At 40.8% G+C, this 20,261-nt stretch overlaps 1 protein-coding gene across 5 annotated transcripts; it reads left to right on the plus strand.

The window, feature by feature from the left end:
* Nucleotides 1-259: 259 nt before the first annotated feature.
* On the plus strand, nt 260-20,222 carry faf (ubiquitin carboxyl-terminal hydrolase-like faf). Of its 5 annotated transcripts, XR_001100542.2 has the most exons (31): nt 260-400; nt 1,637-1,849; nt 1,941-2,205; nt 2,358-2,583; nt 2,736-2,870; nt 2,953-3,109; nt 3,179-3,502; nt 3,692-3,949; nt 4,039-4,137; nt 4,220-4,494; nt 4,579-4,780; nt 4,877-5,206; nt 5,297-5,631; nt 5,722-5,962; nt 6,062-6,199; nt 6,277-6,555; nt 6,642-8,395; nt 8,577-8,750; nt 8,818-8,959; nt 9,337-9,641; nt 9,707-9,957; nt 10,034-10,209; nt 10,293-10,489; nt 10,794-10,921; nt 11,003-11,169; nt 11,343-11,608; nt 11,689-11,918; nt 12,241-12,443; nt 12,519-12,829; nt 13,059-13,329; nt 18,461-20,222. XR_001100542.2 is itself a non-coding variant. In XM_012364835.2 (30 exons), the coding sequence occupies exons 2-30, from the start codon at nt 1,784-1,786 to the stop codon at nt 13,204-13,206; spliced, it is 7,782 nt and encodes a 2,593-aa protein (XP_012220258.1). In that variant the 5' UTR covers nt 260-400; nt 1,637-1,783; the 3' UTR covers nt 13,207-20,222. The 5 variants fall into 5 exon arrangements, 4 of the variants coding, with proteins under 4 accessions (XP_012220258.1, XP_012220262.1, XP_012220259.1 ...); XM_012364835.2 differs by having other exon boundaries at nt 13,059-20,222; XM_012364839.2 differs by having other exon boundaries at nt 12,519-12,814; nt 13,059-20,222.
* The last annotated feature ends 39 nt before the right edge of the window (nt 20,223-20,261 follow it).

Genomic DNA, 20,261 nt, shown 5'->3' on the forward strand with positions numbered 1-20,261 from the left:
ATCATTTGATCATGCGATTAGAATTTCGCATATCCATCTTTTTACTTTTACTTTTTACAACTCTCTTTCTCCACACATGCACAACACACATACGTAGCGGCGAAATATGATAGAAATGAGAATAAGAATGTTGATTGTAATTTTCTTTTTAAACCATTTACGTTCGCATCGCGTCCATTGAATATTCCCGCGCACGATAGCTCGACATTGTCGACGACGGCGCCGATAACGAGGAGGCCAATCGCGATTCGTCGTTCGCCACCCCGTCGTGCGCGCACGTCGTCTCGGGCACCACCGCAGCGCCGCCGACAGTCGTGTTTACAGATTTCCCAGTTAAGTTCCGTAACGTCACGTCAAAAAAGTGCAACACACGAATTTCTACAACGTTTACTATGTAAAGGTGCGTTCCCCGGTGACGGAGATGCGACGCAGTCGATCGTCCCCGGTGGGAAATCTCCGTCGGCGCGGCTTGCCGCGGCTCGCGTGACCGCGGCCAGTTATCGGGCCGAAATATCGGCGCTTTTGTTAAAACACGGCAGTGCTAATCGTTAGGATAGTCGCCATTTTGTCCGGAGAGGTAGCCCGGTCTGAGCGAACGGGGGCGAAAATAGGCGCTGCCTGGACCGCGAGGATTGTTGGAATCGCGTAGGTAGCGTGCCGCGTGATCGCCGTCGGCCGTCGTCGATCGCCAGACCCGCGGTACTCGGCGTGTCCCGACGACGACACGTCGCCACGGTCTGGGGTTCGTAATCGAGTCGCCGTTGTGTGCCCAGCGCTCGCTCGGCGGTGCACCGACTTCTCGTTCTCGGCGGCGTGTCCGCTCGACGCGGGCAACGCGATCGCGTCGTTTGCGACTTCCCGGTGGAGCCGCGCGTCCACGACGCACTTATCTCGGATAAGCGTCGACCGGCGCGCAACGACCGCTCCCTTCGTCGTCGATCCGCCGACGATTGACAGCTCGCTGCGTGCCAAGTACGGCACGTACGAGCGAGCAACGGTGATCCGCGACTCGAAATCGTATCGCTCACGCGGTCGCGCGATCCTGAGAATAGCCACTCGTCCTGCGACACCGCCGCCCTTGTTCGTGTCTCTTTCAATCGTGGCCCGTCCGCGTGCCACCGCGCCCGACGCCGCACCGTTAAAACGCCTCGACGTTCCTAATACGCGATCGCTTCAAGCCTATGCACCAAGTCTGCGCTCTGGCATGATCGCGCTGTCATGCGATTTCTCGTACGTATCGTGGGTGCATCTGCTCGACCACATCGGGCGAGAAATTTCGTCGGCTAAAGCGTGTCGTTGAATACGTTAATCTCTGTCGTCCGATTGTATCTGGGATTTTCCCGAAAACGATTATTATATTAGTCCTCAAATACATTGTGGAGATATATCATTTCTCAAGCTGTCACTTGTCATAACTTCTTTAGAAAATAAATGCTTATGTAACTGTGCCATCATGCAGTGGTGGCAAATTTAAATTCTTATGTGCTCGGATTGTAAATTGAATTTGATGACTGTTATCGCCACAATACAATTTAGTTGTACTACAAAGAATGTTGATGGTGCATTTGTGTAGCTTGTTGTGTTCTTTGTTACCGGTGAACCCCGCTATTGCTAAAATGCCCTTTCTTTGTTCCAGATAATGTAGGTATAGTTTATTAAAACAAGGCCTTTAGGATATAATTATATTTAATGTCAGTATATAAGCCGGATGCTTGTTATTGGTGGTGTAATCATTGGACCAAGAGACATTGAGACAATTACGACATAGCAAAGAACGTGTAAAATGACGATTGCCACTAGGGGCCAGGGAGTTGGCATAGACCCTCCCGACAGCCAGCAAAGTACACAGGTACGCAGACTTGAAATCTATTTAGCATATATTTGAAACGTGCTTTGATCGCATCGACTGAAGTGGATGAAAAATCTGTCTCGCACCACAGATGCACAGTCCACCAGGTCCGCAACAACTGGCTGACACAATGTCGGGACTTCAACTCACTGAGAATGTGGTACAAACTGAATGCAACAGTGATGCTATCACTACGGTAGAAGATAGCAATCAGCTTCATGGAGAACCTGATTTTCCTATTTCCAAACTTAATATGCTTCATGAAAAGATATCTAGTCCACGATGGGTTGTACCAGTTCTACCCGAACAAGAATTAGAGTGCCTGTTACAAGCCAGTATCGAGCTTTGTAAAAAAGGTAATATATTGTTTATAAATTTTTTATCTATTTGCATTATAAATGTTTTTTCGTGACTGATTCAATATGTACTTTTTTGTGTATGAAACTATATAAAAGCATTGATATTTATTATTTATAAGATGTGTCAATTCGTGTTCACTTCATTGCAGGAATTGATGTACAAAGCGAAGCGTGTCAACGCTTTTTTCGAGAAGGTCTCACAATCTCATTTACCAAGATATTAACAGACGATGCAGTAAACAGTTGGAAATTAAATATTCACAATTGTATTAATGCTAACTGTGCACGTTTGGTGGAATTATGTGTCCTGAAATTAGACGAGGATTGGTTTCCTCTTCTTGATTTGCTGGCCATGGTTTTTAATCCTAGTAATAAGTGAGTAGATATTTCAGTTGTCATTGATTGTAATTTAACTGTCGTTAACTGTATCACACAAGCGTTTGACTTTTAAGAAGTACTTACTACTTTGTGACACAGAAATCAATATTAAAATTATCGTACAATATTAAAATTAACTTTGCTTTCAGATTTCACACATTTAACGCAGTAAGAGTCTCGGAAACTGTTCCTCTTGGTAGTGATATTCCTGATGAGGAACTTTACGCTCGCCCACCGCCTGATTCACGAAGTCCTCGTGGTTGGCTAGTAGATCTTATAAACAGGTATTATTTTTTTTTTTATCACTTTTATACATATGCAAGTATGTTTTATTTTAATACAAGTTAACATAAACTTTTATTGCAGATTTGGGAGTCTTAATGGATTCGAGATTTTGCTCTCTAGATTTCAGAGTGGACGTAATTTAACAGTGCCAGTTATTTATGCTTTAATCAGACCTTTCGGCTTGTGCTATGAATTATTAACTGTTCACACAATAGTTAAATATCTGATGCCTATTGTTGTAAGTATCTTGGCAATTTATTAATTTTTTCATTTATCAGATTAATGCAGAAAACATTGCTGCGTGCAGGAAATGGTACCTCTTATTTTGAATAACTTAACGGACGATGAGTTGAAGAAAGAGGCAAAAAACGAATCAAAAAACGATGCAATATCAGCCATAATCAAAGCTGCTAAATGCTTGGTGTCGCGCGTACCTCATCAGGAAGAGATGATAAAGAACTTGGAAATACTGAGACTGAAAATGATATTGAGACTCTTACAAATTTCTTCGTTCAATGGGAAGATGAATGCTTTAAATGAAGTTAATAAAGTAATATCTAGTGTTAGTTATCACCAACACCGTAATACAATAGTAGAGGAAGAGGAGTGGCTTACAGCGGAGCGTATGGCGGTAAGTCTCGCCCACAAATCGATAATACAATTTAATTTTATTTAGTATAATAATTCTTAAAGTGATTATACATGATACAAAAGTCTATCGTATATAAATATTGGACGATGGACTCGGTATCGACACACGTTTGACAATTATAAATATTATGAAGACTTTTAAGAAGCGCTTAATACTTTGTTGACACAGAAATGGATTAAGGACAATGGGGTGCTGGAAATTGTACTGAGAGATTCCTTGCATCAACCGCAATATGTAGAGAAGCTGGAGAAGATTTTACGCTTTATTATAAAAGAACGTGCACTTACATTAGAGGACTTAGATGCTGTCTGGGCGGCGCAGGCTGGTAAACACGAAGCAATTGTGAAGAACGTTCACGACCTGTTAGCCAAATTAGCTTGGGATTTTAGTCCGGAACAACTTGATCATCTATTCGAATGTTTTCAGGTATGTATCCCGATATTGTATAATGACGTCATTAAACTTATATTGAATAAAGCGTTTATATATATATCGATCGTATGCAATTATTCCAGACAAGTTGGAGGACTGCCAATAAGAAACAACGGGAGAAGTTATTAGAATTGATTAGGAGACTCGCAGAAGATGATAAAGACGGCGTTATGGCACATAAGGTGAGATATTAAACGTTTACATAACCCGCGTCTCATATTTCGAAAAATGTAAATTAATAAATTAATTCTTCTATTTCTGCAGGTATTGACACTTTTCTGGACTTTGGCTCATTCGGATGAAGTCCCTACGGAAATTATGGATCAGGCGTTAAATGCTCATGTGAAAATTCTTGATTACTCGTGCTCACAAGAAAGAGATGCGCAAAAGACAATCTGGCTGGATAAGTGCGTTGAAGAGTTGAAGAATGGTGATAAGTGGGCTCTTCCTGCGTTGAAGCAAATTCGTGAAATATGTTGCCTTTATGAACCAAATCCCAACTTAAGTCATAGTCAGCGTAGCCATCATTTGCATTACAGGTATGATACTGCTGTATTGTGCAAAAGTGGACACACACATAAAATTGTATCGCTACAATCGATTCACTTTTTATTGTTATGCAGGCAAGAAGTAATAGAACGTCTACAAAGCGAACACTCAGTAGTAATACTTGTAACAAATAGTTTAACAAATTATATGGATAAAGTGCGGCAATTGGTGAAAGAAAACCCTGAAATTGATGCAAATACTTTTATGCCTGACGGTCGATACAATCATATTATACAGGTTCAAGAAAGATTGAACTTCCTGCGTTTCTTACTGAAGGTACGTGCGAAATCTTTTACAGAATACGCATGAATTTCTACCAAGAATGCGCATATAATATGACAGTATATAATTTTTTTTTTTTATTTTTATTAGGATGGACAATTATGGTTGTGCGCCGAACAAGCACAGCAAATTTGGCAATGTTTAGCTGAGCAAGGTGTGTTTGTTTCGGATCGCGAGGCGTGCTTCAAGTGGTTCTCCAAACTCATGGGAGACGAACCAGATCTGGATCCAGCAATAAACAAAGATTTCTTTCAAAACAATATATTACAACTAGATCCGACATTGCTTACGGAAAGCGGTATTAAGTGTTACGAAAGATTTTTTAAAGCTGTTAATTCTAAGGAAGGAAAATTGAAGCTGAAACGCAGAACCTTTCTCATGGATGACGTGGATTTAATTGGCACTGATTATTTGTGGAGAGTACGTGGATTACATAATTTTGCATATTTTTTTTCTATATTTTCTATCACCTTACACGTGTATATTTGATAATCTTATCGCGATCTGCAGGTGGTGACAAACAGCCCGGAGGAAATTGCAAACAGAGGCATAGAGCTCTTGAAGGAGGTGAACACCAATTTAGGACCGCGACTGCAATCATCCGTTTTGGCATTTCACGAAACGTATATAGCGGAATGTATGGACAGACTGAAAGCTCATTATGACACCGTGACCGTCTTGAGCAGAGTGTACTTGGACGGGAAGGAGGAGCGCGAAGAACAAATGACAAATAAGATTAAAATGGAAGCTATAAAAATGTGCCGCGTTATGAAAGTTTTACAGGAATATATAAACGAGTGCGATACAGCTTTTCCAGGAGAACGGAAAATATTACCGCTACATAGGTAAGATTGCAGTCATATTAACGATGAGAATGTCTTTTTTTTTTTTTTTTTTTTTGTATAATGAAACTGCAATGTTGATTCTGATTACAGAGCGGCTCGTGGCAAACACCTATCACTCGTCATTCGTTTCGCGAGTCCTGGTCGAAATGTTGACGACATAGATATCTTCACTCATAGCAACGACACATTAGCTTCACTGAGACGTCAAATATTACGCAGGATTAAAGCGAGCGGGACAAATGTAAAACTGGATTTATTTATTAATGGAGAATCGTTAGAACAGGCTGACGATAGAAAGCTTCTTTCTCAGATTCCACTGAGAGACAAAATGGTGAGAATGTTGATAGAGAAAAAGTTTGTAAATAAAAAATACTTAATGTAAAGAAATAGGCGTAATCTCTATAAGTGTATTCTGTTTTGTTATCTGCAGTTGTTATCTGCAAAGCTCAGTCAAGTAAATAGCAATATGCCAAGCTCACCGGACAGCAGTTCTGATAGCTCTACTAGTTCTCCACATCATCCGTATGATGGGCCGAATGTAGAAGCAGAAAACAGTTTGCCCGGCGTGGTAAGTGCTAACGTGTAAATTTGAATAATATAAATTTGAAGTTTGGTTATTATTTTAACCGCACGGCTTTATTCTAGGTGATGTCGCAGAGATCGCAGTATGCGACATTTTTCTTTCAATTGGCAGATCTCGGCTGCACCCTTCAACACTCACAATTGCGTGACGGTGCACGAAATCTTCTGCAATTGGTGCCGCCAGATATTCTCACTGTAACAAGACTACAGTGGTTATTTGGCCACTACAAAGACGATGAAACTTTACAGAACCCCTCTCAATATCACTGTAACGAGCAAAATACGACAGTAGATTCTCTATTTTTTACTGCAAGTCCTAGCCAAGTTTTATACAATTTAGAGGTGAATATACATTACATAGCGCTCGACAAGTTTTATCCCAGTGCACTATTGATAATCGTTCTCTTTTTTTTTTTTTTTTCTTTCAGGTGTTATACACTTTGTTAATGCCTGCTCTCGATCCTATGTCCGAGAGAGCATTTGAATTTCAATATAATTTCATAAAAAGTGGCGAAGCGGGCGTTATTCTCGACATGTTAACCAAAAACAAGTTTCTACCAAATGCGGACGAAACTACGAAGCGGTCTGCGTATCTCACAGTGCTGAGACTGTGCAAGTTACTGCTGACAGTGATGGGTAACGTGATGGCATGCGTGCTGGACGAGGTACAGCAGACTGGCACTCCGGAGAATCACGACAACCACGTCAACAACCGTGGTCGTATCGCGGTGCTGAAGCAAGCTCTCCAAAGTGTGCCGAATCAGAGCACCGAGTACATGCTGAGAAACGTGGCGGCTAAACTGGCGCAGCATCTCGCGCACCGAATGATCTCCGGCGGGCCAGAGGCCGACCGATGTCGGCAGCTTTTCGTCCAGGCCCTATCGTGGGAATTACCGGATGTGGCTACTATACGTGCCATAATTAGACTAGCATGGGCCGCATCCACCGGTAACTTGAGCAACATTAACGCGTCGAACGAGGCCCTTCACTCGATACACGAGGCGAACCAGAAGGAGCAGAGAAACCCCGATAATAACGACGTTCTCGTGTGCAAAGAGGCACTCGAAGTGCTAACGATCGCCCTCGTGCTGAACCCGTCAGCGTTGGAAACATTGTCGAGGGACAAGATATGGCACACTTTCTTGATAGACCTCGTCCTACTCAGCACATCGAGGGCCATCAGAATCGCCGCTGGCGAGCAATTTTTTCTCATGTCAACATGGTGCAGTGGCGGACACCAAACGCTGTCGGTCACCATCACCCTCCTCTTCACCGTGCTGAACACCACCGTGATGGAAAACGCGAAGCAGAGCCACGAATACTTTCAGCTTCTGTGCCGGCTGCTGAACTTTGCCCATATATCGAATTGCCCCCTGACGACCGCGGAGACGCTGTTAAACGTGGAAATTGCCTGGCTGAAGAAGGTCCGGGACAACGTGAAGGAGACCGGGGAGAGTCAGGTGGACGAAGCCTTGCTCGAGGGCCACCTCGGTCTGACGAAGGAGCTGCTCGCCTTCCTGCCGCCGAATCAGAAGTACGAAATCGGCTCCGACGAGAAGCACGGTGTCAACTTGATCAAGGAGCTTGTCGAGGACTTCGTGTTCCCCGCGTCCCGCCTCATGCTGCAGCTTCGCAGCACCGGCGAACTGAGCGCCTCGCAAGCGTGTCCAGTCTGCACCACTCCTCAATCAACTAGCGCCGCCTTCGATTTACTCGTAGGTCTCTGCGTAGGCTGTGTACCCAACATGAAACTTCTAGTCACAATGCTCACCGATATGTTCTACTCCGAGAAAGACGAGCCATTAGTAGAGTGGGACTACCTACCGCCTGTGGGGCTCAGACCGCTTAAAGGCTTCGTAGGCTTGAAGAATGCAGGCGCGACCTGCTACATGAATTCAGTATTACAGCAGTTGTACATGGTGGAGAGCATTAGAGTCGGTCTTCTGGCGGCGGAAGGCGCGGCGACTGACTTGAACGAGGATTTCTCGGGTGAGGAGAGGATCGAGGGGGAGCAGACGATCGAAACCAACGATAACGACACGAACGAGGAAAAGTGCGGCGCCGATGAGTCCAGGAAGGAGTACAATATCGGTATTCTAAAGCAAGTGCAAGCAATATTCGGTCATCTCGCCTACAGCAAGTTACAATATTACATACCCAGAGGATTGTGGAAGCATTTCAAGTAAGAATAAATATTTATTCGAGAGTAAGTTCTATATCTGCGTAAAATTTTATTTTATACTTGAATGTGCGAAACAAAATTAAGATAATTAAGATTTCTTCGAGGAATGCAGTTTTATTGATATAAATTCTGGTGCATTCTACATTTTTAGACGGTTAACGAGAAAATCTTATTTTTACAGGCTTCAAGGAGAACCTGTAAATCTTAGGGAACAACAAGACGCGGTGGAATTCTTCATGAGCTTGGTTGAGAGCCTGGACGAGGCGTTGAAAGCCTTGGGCCACGAGCAGATAATGGGCAAGATTCTTGGTGGCTCGTATAGCGACCAAAAAATCTGCAAAGGTTGCCCTCATAGGTACCTTTTTAGTTCTTACATTCTGCTTTCTTCGGTAGACTGTAATACCGCATTACATTGTCTTCAGATATTCCAAAGAGGAGCCGTTCAGCGTGATAAGCGTGGACATACGAAATCACAGTAATTTGTTGGACTCACTTGAGCAATATGTAAAGGGTGAATTGCTGGAAGGCGCAGACGCCTACCATTGTGACAAGTGCAACAAAAAAGTATGATTACAATAATACACTTTCTCTCGCAAATGTATAAAAGATTCTTTGAGATTGCATAAAAATAATTCTCTAATGAGACGTGATGAAAATATTAAGCGTGGAAATGAATTCCTTCGACGATTGTATTGCCTTAAAATTACCAAGTTTCTATAATAATTTGATCAAAAAATAGCCATCAATAATAATGGAGAATATTTCAAGAATTGATCTTAATTATTTTTTAATGAAGTTTTAGAATCCCAAAAATCGGAAAGAATTTATTTTCATACTCAATAATTTGTCTTTCACGCGCACAAATCTTTTATACATTTTCTACACAAATTAGGCAATGTTTGGCTTTATCAAATTCTACATGTTATGCATTTTACATTTAGGTCGTAACAGTAAAGAGGTTGTGCGTAAAAAAGCTGCCACCCATTTTAGCGATTCAGTTGAAAAGGTTTGAGTACGATTTTGAACGTGTGTGTGCTATAAAATTCAATGATTATTTCGAGTTCCCACGAGATTTGGACATGGAACCTTACACCGTTTCCGGCTTGGCCAAACTAGAGGGAGAAGTCATAGATTGCGATTATGAAGAAGCTGTGAAAGGAACGTGCACCAAATATCAATTAACTGGTATAGTGGTTCACAGCGGCCAGGCTAGCGGCGGACATTACTACTCCTACATCCTGCACAGGTATTTTAAACACGCGAAATACACGCGATGAACAAATTACAAGCTCCTTTTTAATCAATCATCAGGTTAAACGATGGTACTGCTAAGTGGTACAAATTTGACGACGGCGACGTAACAGAATGTAAAATGGAAGAAGAAGAGGAAATGAAATCTCAGTGCTTCGGCGGTGATTATTTAGGCGAGGTATTCGATCATATGCTCAAGCGGATGAGTTACCGCAAACAGAAGCGGTGGTGGAATGCGTACATGTTATTTTATACGAGATTAGATGTAGAAGAAAATTCCCTAATGAAAAGTGTAAATGAATTGTCATTGTGTAAGTATCGGTAAAATTTCATCTCCAATTGATATCTCGATGTTTGCGTCCTCTCATCATCGATCATATGTTACAGATACGAAATTAGGAGTTATGAAAATGCCACCAGCGATAGAATACAGCGTGCGAAAGCAAAACATAAAATTTATGCACAACCGAAATCAATTTAGCGCTGAATACTTCCAGTTCATCAAGAAATTGGTGTCCTGCAATCCGCATAACATCAACAGACAAAATCTGAATGAGAAACTTGTAAGGCCATTGTGCATTTGCATGTAAAATGCACATCTTCAACGAATTCGCGCTTAATAATCGTGATATTTGTTGTATTTCAGAGTCCCGAAGCGGAAGAACTTGCGATGCTGTCGCTTCAGTTAGTGTCGAGATTTCTCTTCTACACAGGTTTCCATACCAAGAAAACATTACGTGGCACTGCGACGGACTGGTACGACATAGTGTGCCATCACTTGCGTAGCAGCAAAGTAGTGCGTTCTTGGTTCGCAAATGAAGTGTTGTTCAATCATCCACACAGGTATCAGATTTCCCTAAATACACGAGACGTATCTGAAAACGTGGAAAACTAAAAATAACGTTCAATTTTAATTATCCAAAATTAAATTCGATAAAAGCCGAATAATTAAATAAAATGAAAACGGAAGATTAAGTGGACTCGGTAGCCTATTTGATCTTTTGTGTTAGATTTAATTATTAATTTTTTCCTAACGTTTTGTAAATTAATTAATAATAGTTGATGTCTCTTGCGCTCTGACAACCGCGTTCCTAATTCTTGTCTGACATTGTGTGTCTTGGCTGTTAACGTTAATAATTTGTTGTAGATTTTGCGAGTATCTTTTGAGCTGTCCCAGTACAGAAGTACGTACTGCGTTCCTTAAAATTTTGGTATTCCTTGCACACGTTTCCTTGCAAGATGGTCCCTGCGCTCCGCCCAGCCTGAATGCACCAAGTGAGTATCGAAATATATATTACAGAAGCAATGTATGTTCAAGATGACACATTACTTAATAATTTTGCAAATCTTTTCCAGCTATACTTTTGGATCCAGTAGCGACGCTCAGTGATCACTTGTTACACGCGGTATTGTCGCTGCTGCACCGCGAAATTTCGGATCACGGACGTCATCTTCCTCATTACTTTTCCCTCTTTCACGCATACGCTTCACTGGGTCTTGCTGAAAAGGCGCAGTTGCTTAAGGTAAGCACAATGCTGTACATATTTAATTATTAACGTCTTCCGAACGTTTTTTGCACATGAATTGTTGATGGTTAATACAATAGTTCTCGCGCTCACAACCGCGCTTCTGATTCTTATTCTCTGGTATTGCTTTTGAAAAACCATGTTTTACGATACTATTGTTTTCGTTACAGCTAAATGTACCCGTTACGTTCATGTTGGTCGCCATCGACGAAGGTCCAGGCCCTACCATAAAATATCAATATCCCGAATTGACTAAATTGCACCAGGTAGTTAGCATGTTGATACGATGCTGCGACGTGTCGTCAAGGGCACATTCGAGCCACACGCAGCCCCGTGCGGAACCCTTGCCGAATCCGTACGGAGATCCTGCCTGCCAGTCGGAGTATATCATGCCCATCCCGTCGCAAGCAGCTGATATACTGTTTATTCGCACTAGGTAAGATTTCGTTCTAATTGTCACGAGTATAAAATAAGGAGGTTATAGTACAGCTTTACATCTGTTGTGTCTGGAAACAGTTATATTAAAAAACTGATCGAGGACGCTAATGTGACTGAGGATACAGTTAAATTACTGCAATACTGCTGTTGGGAGAATCCACATTTATCACGAACTGTGCTTAGTGAATTGTTATGGCAAATTGGATTCGCTTATACACATGAATTGAGGCATCATACAGATTTGCTGCTTGCGATCTTATTAATGGAGGATTCGTGGCAGACGCACCGTGTGCACAACGCACTCAGGGGTAAGTTTGAAATATTCTCTCGCGCGTCATGTCAATGCCGCAAAGACAGTTCTTTCAATTTTAGCTGTTAAGTTTCTTTTTTTAGCAGTTCTAAGGATTGATGTTAATTCTTACTTCTAAATTATTTTTTCTGCTGTACGAGGGTTAACATGACATCATTCATTTTCCATTGTGCTTGTGTTCTTAATTGATTGACTTCTATTTCTAGAAATGACAAAAAAATATATTTTTTCCTAAATAAATTGATAAAGTTAATAATATAGCTAAAAGTTTTATTATATCTCAATTAATGTAAATATGTAAGTTCTTTTGTATTTTTCAGGAGTTCCAGACGAACGAGAAGGTTTATTCGAAACAATACAAAGGAGTAAGAATCATTATCAAAAGAGGGCTTATCAGTGTATCAAATGTATGGTGCAGCTCTTTAGCAAGTGCAAACCTGCGCATCAGCTTTTATATCACAGTCCAGAATTGAAAAGAAAATGGAGTCACGCAATAGATTGGCTCCACGACGAACTTGACAAAGTGTGTAATAAAAATTAAAAACTAATTCTTTTGATACTAAAGAGCAGCATATAAATTTCGTATAAATAATTTCAGAGACCCTATGCATCCACGGCGCCTTATACACACGCATATAACAATTGGTCTCCGCCGGCACAGTCTAATGATTCTGCGAACGGATATGTCTTGGAGCGCAGCAACAGCGCGAGAAAGACATTGGAGCGGGCATGCGAACTATGTCCGGACGAAGAGCCAGAAGTCGAAGATACGAGTGAAGATTGCGCGGAAGAAGCAGAGAAATATCAGCATTCATCCAAGTATCAGTCGTCCAATACATCCAAATATCAATCTTCATTCCGGACTAAAAGGCGCAATAACAGAGGCACATTAGGGTGGGCATCTATAGAGTAAGTAGTATATTTTGCGCGAATGTTTATAAGAACATAAAATACAAAAATTATTTATTCATGTGCCACGAAGGCATTCTACGTTCTAATTTAGAATTCACAGAGAAATATTTGAGATTTTTATTTTTATTAATAGATATCGCTTGTAAATAGTACGATTATTTTTTACGAGACAAGCAAATTGTCTTTTTTTTTTTTTTAATGATTACCGGCGTGTTCCCTTTCGCAGTTACCCCGATTTTACCGTAATCCAACAAATGCAAGAGGAGCAGCAGCCTCAACCAGGACCTTCTCCGGTACACACGCCCCACTTAGCTCTTCAAATGCATAACCCGCAGAACTGTGAGTCGTCACAAAATACCAGCCAGGATCCATAATGAACGCTGAACACTGACGTTCTGCCAAGTTGTTGCCTCAGTGAAACGATTTCGGAATACTTAGATGTTACTGTGCCAGCAGCTTGGTGCCGAGCGGTAGCAGCACATGTACAGATATAACAAGTGAGAAGTCTTGGTTTTTTTTTTTTTTTAGCGATCAATCTTTAATGAACTCATGCTAATCTGTTAGTTTCACTGTGGGTAGTTACTTTGATAATATGACGTGCTATGAATGTTCGAATTGCAAGGAAACGAATTGGAAGACTTATTCCGATTGAAAACTGAATTAACGCATGCTGGTTGAGGCAATCAATTCTTGACGATAGCTTTTTCTCTTTAATCACGATATCATTCATCCTTCATTCCGTTCGTGCTCCCCCCCTTCCCCTCCCCGACGACTGTTTGGCTTCCAATTCTAGAAATGGCAATTTGACAGGAAAAAAGAAAAAAAAAATAGAAACGCGCTCTTTCTCTTGGAAAGATCAATAAACCTAATAATACAGCTAAGAGTTTTATTTGCCTCGATTAATGCATGTGAATTCAAGATGAATTTTTAGAAGTATCATAAGATTGTATAAATGTATAGCGAGTAGTGTTACGGAATCCCGTTCTCTGCCGATTAGAAGACAAAAATATAAATCATAATTTTCCGTATGCCTATGTAAATTTGTTACTAATAAAAAAAAAGAAGAAGAAGTTGAAATAGGACTTTCTAATAATCGAGAGAGAGACGATTACAAAGAAAGAGAAGTGAGCTAATACGTTCTCATCTCAGAGAAAGCACAGTTATCGAAGCTATGCTCTAACATATAAATATATAGCTATGCTATATATGTATACATAGCTTTTGCTATTTAAGCTTTTAACAACAATAAAAGAATTTTTCTTGTACTTAATAATCTCGAGCATTCTGGAAGAAAGACACTTATCGGCGGCCTGCCGTGCTGCTACAAATTTCAACATACGCCAATGATGCCTCCTGTTGTGCTTTCTTTCAGTTCGACCGATTTGAAAGAGTTGTGCCTTCGACATTGTGCGACTCCATTGTACTTTTAGGTAGATATTTAAGAATCAAGTTGTTGCTTCAAATTTGATTGCTTATACTTCGCTTGTTGAGTTGACTGTGGAAGAGGAAGGGGAAAAGAAACTAGAAGGATTGTCAGAATATGTGTAAGATTCGATGAGAGAGAGAGAGGGAGAGAGAGAGAGAGATGAGATTGTTGACGAGAGAGATCGACCGTCGGAGCGTATTTCGGAGCCCGAAACGAGATTGCGGCGGCCACTCCACGTTTATCACGACACACGTACACCTCGAATACGACATGCATGCGAGTGCATGTTGTATCGGATATATGAGCAATCGTTTGGGAACGATATTGCCTTCATCCCCAGTCCAAATTTTTACGGAGTAAAAGGAATTGAAAGAGATCGTGACGGTAATTAGACGCAAAGAGGATACGGAGCAAACGAATGAAAATCCGTTGTACAGTGTACGGCTCGTAGAGCTTTGCGCGAAAATTCGTCTTCTTACGGAAACGAGGTCTTTTCGCGGGGATTGCGAAAGTGATCGCGACGCGCGTATTGGCAATTGTCCGGGATATTGTATAATGCAGAAGCATTCTAAAGAAGAGAACGAGAAAGAGAGAGAGAGAGAGAGAGAGAGAGAGAAAACGTGGACTATGCGACGAACGACCCTCGAACTGGCCATAGCTCTGACTTATTAAATATAACGTGTGTTATATATAGATATAATATTAAACAAAAAAATAATCTTAAAAGAAGAAGAAAAAAAAGGAAGAGAAAACGAAGTCACATGTAACATGAAACAAGCGAGCCGTGTGTATACATAAGAATTCGTGCGAAAAACCAACGACTATGTCAAGACACCAGGAAATAATGACGTATTGATTATTATTGTTCGTATTTATCGAATAACCGAGTTAAAACAGTGTACCAAATTATATAATAGCTTTTATTGGTTAAATGATAATGGTACCTAATCTTACTCAAACACATGTACATATAGACATACAGACAACCGCTTTTTATATGTGATAAAAAAAAAATTTATTATATTTCCTATTATACATTGAGAATCTAGAGAAACGCTACTGTAAATCCTGGTTTTTGTACACAGACTGTATGCTAAGTTCACTTTTGTTAACACGAAGTGTAGTTTATAATTATTTAATATTTAATTGTAATCACACACTAAATAAGCGTATGTACAATACTTGGATTATTTTTCTTTTCTTTTTTAAATTACTTATTCGAGAGAGGATTCACAAAACTGGAAGTGTCATGATACTAGTGTCATTTATCTTATGCGTGGTAGAAATAAGAGAGACGTAAGTTGCGACTGCCGAGCCACATTGTTTTAATTAATGATAGATCGTCGGCCGGAGTATCATTTTTTGAAATCTAATGAAACCATCTAATGAAACAGCGCTCGGTGTCGTCGCATTGAAAGAAAAAAAAAAAGAAAAAAAAGAAAAGAGAAGAGATACGTAAAGAACGATGAAAATTGCGACGAAACGTTATTGCGTATGTAGGACACGGTTCGAAATCGATGCGATTTCGTGAAGATCGAAATTTCGGTGCGGTCGAACGCGTGAGAATTGTCTCTGCATTTGCGATAATTGGCGTGAAGTGTCTGTCTTTGTGTATGTATCGCATCAGAAATTCGAAAACTCGCCGAGAAATTACGCCGGTCGCTAACAATATGTGTACGTAATGGAGAGAAACGAGTAAGAGAAAGGGATCGTGCACCATTTTTACGATATGTGTGTGTGATCTCGCTCAGCGGGCAAACTGAAGAACTGTCAAACTCACTATTAATACGTTGCGTACGTCGGCGGAGGTAGCCGTTCGATTCAAAGTACGAAGAGAGTTGATCAGACGGAAATCAAAAAGAGATCAAAGGCAAATGCGTGGATCGTGTCGTGCACCAGAGCACACGTTGCGCGTGACTTGTACGCACGTGAAACTAGAGTAGCGTCGTTGTCCTCGAGATCATTGTGCAGTCTAATTCACGTAAACGAACGAAAAAAAAAGGAAAAAAAAAATTTGTCATCGATGTCTCTTTAGTTCTAGTTCTAAAGGTAATTGAATTGTATTTCAGCGCGAACGACGCTCTAGTCAGTAAAATCACGAATAAACGAAAGATTTGATAGCTTCGTTTATTCAATACGATCTGTGGAATGTTCTCGGAGCGCTGTGTCGACGCTCAAATGGCGCTTTTACACGCACTCGACAAGCTTAACACCGTTTTTGATACGATTGTCGCCGCTGTTACTTTTGTCACTCGATAGTGCGCCGCGAACGTTTCCGCGATGCGTTCTCCGCACTTTCTCATTTGCCTTTGACGTGTAACGGACGTGTGAAGGACTCGTCACTCATAACTACCTCGACAAGCAGTCAATGTATCTACGCCGTGCTTTGTTTTTAAACGCCGTCGAGCAATTCCGCCCTGCGGAAAAGGACACGATCGCGCGCGCTGGTGCATCGAGTGCATTCATCCTGTACAACTCTTCTTCATCGAGAAACAATGTACACCGAAAATTTTTCTCAAATAAGATTCGAAAAGGGGAAAAGAGGAGGATCGTTCCCGTTCCCGTTCTTAACCGAATGCATTGTATACTTTGTGCATCAGCGCTGTCGTTCGAAACGTATCACTTACTAAGTTATTTAGTTAGTTATCGTCTAAGGAACGAATAAAGTTTGTCGGACAGCATTGGTCCTCGAATCAGGCGTTCAGGTTGACGATTTATATTCAGACTCGCCGGAATAATACCGGCTTTAAATTCAAACCATCGATCCTGACGCACGATCTTCGGACCAGTCTGTGTTTCAGGTGTAATTCTTACCAAAGCCAAATACCAGAAGCATATATCCTCACGTTTTTTTTTTTTTTTTTTTTTCATCGGCCATGCGCGCAATACGTTTTACATTTAAGCGTGAACAGCTTTTTATATATGACTCGTAGATACTTTAGGGATGAGTGTAGGATCGAAGAACGGTCGTTCGATGCTGAGTAAACATACATATATGTGTCTCTTTGCAGAATTATGTTAATTAATTTATCTCTTTCGCTGCGACGCGTTTATGTGCTATTTTATCTTAAGCCGCATGGTCGCGCGTTTCTCCGCAAACTTTAAGGACAAAGGAAATACAGGATGGGAAGGAATTGTAAGAAAAATTATTATATCGAGACGAAAAGCACAATCAAGATGACGTAGTGCTCGCAAAGAACTCTAGGGCCGATTTAATCGCATAATGTTCTCGAGTATTTGAATGTCTTTTTGTCTGAAAAATTTTTTTCGTCTTCTAATGTGTTTTGAAATATACAACCTCTGATTTTGAGATTATTCATTTCTATTAATGTGTGGTATTGTACAACTTACGTTCGTGCGTGTATGTGTAAATAGCTTGTCCGTTGCATGTATCTAGTTTCCACGCTTTGCGTGAAACCAAATATGCGTAGTGCTTTGAAAAAAGAAAGAGAGAGAGAGAGGAATAGAGTAGAAACACGAGTAAACCTTATTAAATCGACTATTTTAATATCTGAAGCTCTCTGAGATCGGATTGCGTCATGGCGAAAGAGTTAAGAAAAAATGGACGGGTGTGTACAGTTAAATGTAAATGCCATCGCGCTGTAGCTCGCACTATTGCACTATTAATTGCAACGATGTAGAGCTAGAAGGATATTTATTTACACACGGTACAAAATACACCACGAGAGGCGTCTGGTTTTTGCGTTGCTGCATGCTGCTGTTTAGCGTTTATGCTTTATCCCCAGCGAGACTCCGGAGAATTGTAATTCCGTGAATAATTTAATGCTGCACGAAACCCGATTAGATGCAAAATATAAAACGAATAGTGATGCATAGAGCAATTACTAGGATATCGTAGGAGACACGGTTGTATCGTCAACAATAATTGGCGAACAATTTCGACAGCACGTTAATGAGATAAGAATTGACATAATCGAAGGACAGGAAACCGAATTCAAAACCTGCTCGAAAGAACAATTAAGATTATCAGACTGGTTGGTAGATATTGGCGAATAAAAAAAATGGTGTGACGCTTATGTGAAATATAAGATGAGTAAATATCAGGAATTTATGCAGGTTTATTAATACGTTCACTATCTATGCGGCACTTGTGATTCATAAAAGTATCACCGATAATATTACTTATATATTTATAAGCCATCGCACATAATACAACTGTTTCTTTTTTAATTTTGTTCTAGCCAAATTAAAAAATCAAAATAGAAATCATGATTGATACATATTCAAGTAGAAAATATCAATAATATAGTAAACGAGGAAAGGAGCTGAAAAGGACAGTGAACGTGTTAAGGTACACGGCATGTGACGCTATTGAGACCTAAAAATATAAAAGAGAAATCATGAAATTGACGCAAACAACACAAATGTCTGATACAAATATCGTAAAGACACCAAAGAAGATATCCTCATTTTTTGGACGTTTTTCAATGGACCTTTAACCAATTTTGGAGTTCTGCGTTGCGAGAATATAAAAGAGATTGATGCACCGAATATCTTCCGGTTATTTTCGAAGTCATTCTCATCTCCCGTTCGAGTTGCTTGCAGCTGGGGGACGAGAAGAATATAAAATTTGAAAAAAATCTGGAAGAAATTGCTAATTTTTACACGCGGCGCAACTCGATTGTTGTATATTTGCTGCAACAAATACACAAGACTTTCCAAAGCGATTTGCAGCAGATCTAGAAAGCAGGATCGGAAAGAATATCGCAAGCGTAAAAGTTTTTATTTACACGTTTCGAACGATTCGAACGACTATTGCAAACGTTGCTTTAAAATGACTAACAATTGCTTGATTTTATTTTAATAATCCCATAATTTAAATGTGCAAGTATCGTTTACGCGATAATTGTATGTGTGTATGTGTGCGTGTGCGTACGTGCGTGCGTGCGTGTGCGTGTGTGTGTGTTCGTGCTTGCGATACTTTTGCCGGATCCTCATCGATTCTCGTCAGAAATCACCAGGTGTTTCGCGGTAAAACATAACGACGGCGCGTTAACGCGTTCCGGACGAAGAAATTACGAGGCTCACGTAAAATTGTCGCTCATGATCTCCTCCAAAGGCTCGTTCCGGCGCTCCATGAAGAGCGGGATAAAGGATACTGACCGAATAAGACTAAACACTTGGAAGACATCTGGAAAACGTCTGACGGACGCGCAACACTATTAGGATTTGATTCTCAAACATATTAGTATTTAATAGCCCCGAAAATATTAGAAGAGACTAGAAATTGTCGAGCAAGAGGTAGGATATTATTTTAGTCTTTTAGACGTGTTGCTGATGCCTTCTCTAGCTTTGCGCTGTTTCGAAGAAAGGGAAAAGCGAGGATGTATAACGAGATTTAGAGATTTGTCGCTGATGTGACTAGAACCCGAGTAAAAAAAAAGGACAAGAAGCGCTCAGGTCGCCCCTTATGCGCTACATATCCGGTCGAATGGCGCATTTATGCAGGCATTTTTCATTTAAAACTTCGTCGTCGGACTCGTAACCAACTTGCCAACCGATCCTGCGACCCTTCTCACACCGCCGACCCGCGCGATTATTTATGGTCCCTCGCAGACTTTCGATATACATATTATACATATATATATATATAAATATAAGTATAATTATAATTAAGATTGTATATTCTTAATTAGATGCAACGTGTTGGCGTGTGCGCGCGTGGTCGCTGGGTGACTTGAGATAAAAAGAAAAAAAAAGATGCACACACACACACACGCGATCACAAAACACATACCAAGGACACATGTATACACACGAAATGCAGACACATACGGGGGGGGTTGCGGGCGACGGTTTGCCAATTTTCGCGGGGGGCTTTCACTTACGAACGGGCGACACCCGCACGTTTTGCGTGTATCCGCAGTAAGGAGACCTCTGCCGCCTCCGGAATCTTTTGTGTATTATTTCTAACAGAATGTAATAAAGTAAAGTTTAAACAGATGGCCCAGCTTTCTTTCGTTCTACATAAATATTAAGTAA

The sequence above is a fragment of the Linepithema humile genome, chromosome 5 (assembly GCF_040581485.1).
Source record: "Linepithema humile isolate Giens D197 chromosome 5, Lhum_UNIL_v1.0, whole genome shotgun sequence".
Classification (NCBI taxonomy): Eukaryota; Metazoa; Arthropoda; class Insecta; order Hymenoptera; family Formicidae; genus Linepithema; species Linepithema humile.

Excerpts from the sequence above, each read along its gene's own strand:
- faf (XM_012364835.2), top strand. The coding sequence starts at position 1,784 with ATGACGATTGCCACTAGGGGCCAGGGAGTTGGCATAGACCCTCCCGAC. Across the intron at positions 1,850-1,940 it reads ACAGCCAGCAAAGTACACAG|ATGCACAGTCCACCAGGTCC; the intron begins GTACGCAGACTT and ends CTCGCACCACAG. Across the intron at positions 11,170-11,342 it reads AAAAGGCGCAGTTGCTTAAG|CTAAATGTACCCGTTACGTT; the intron begins GTAAGCACAATG and ends TTTTCGTTACAG.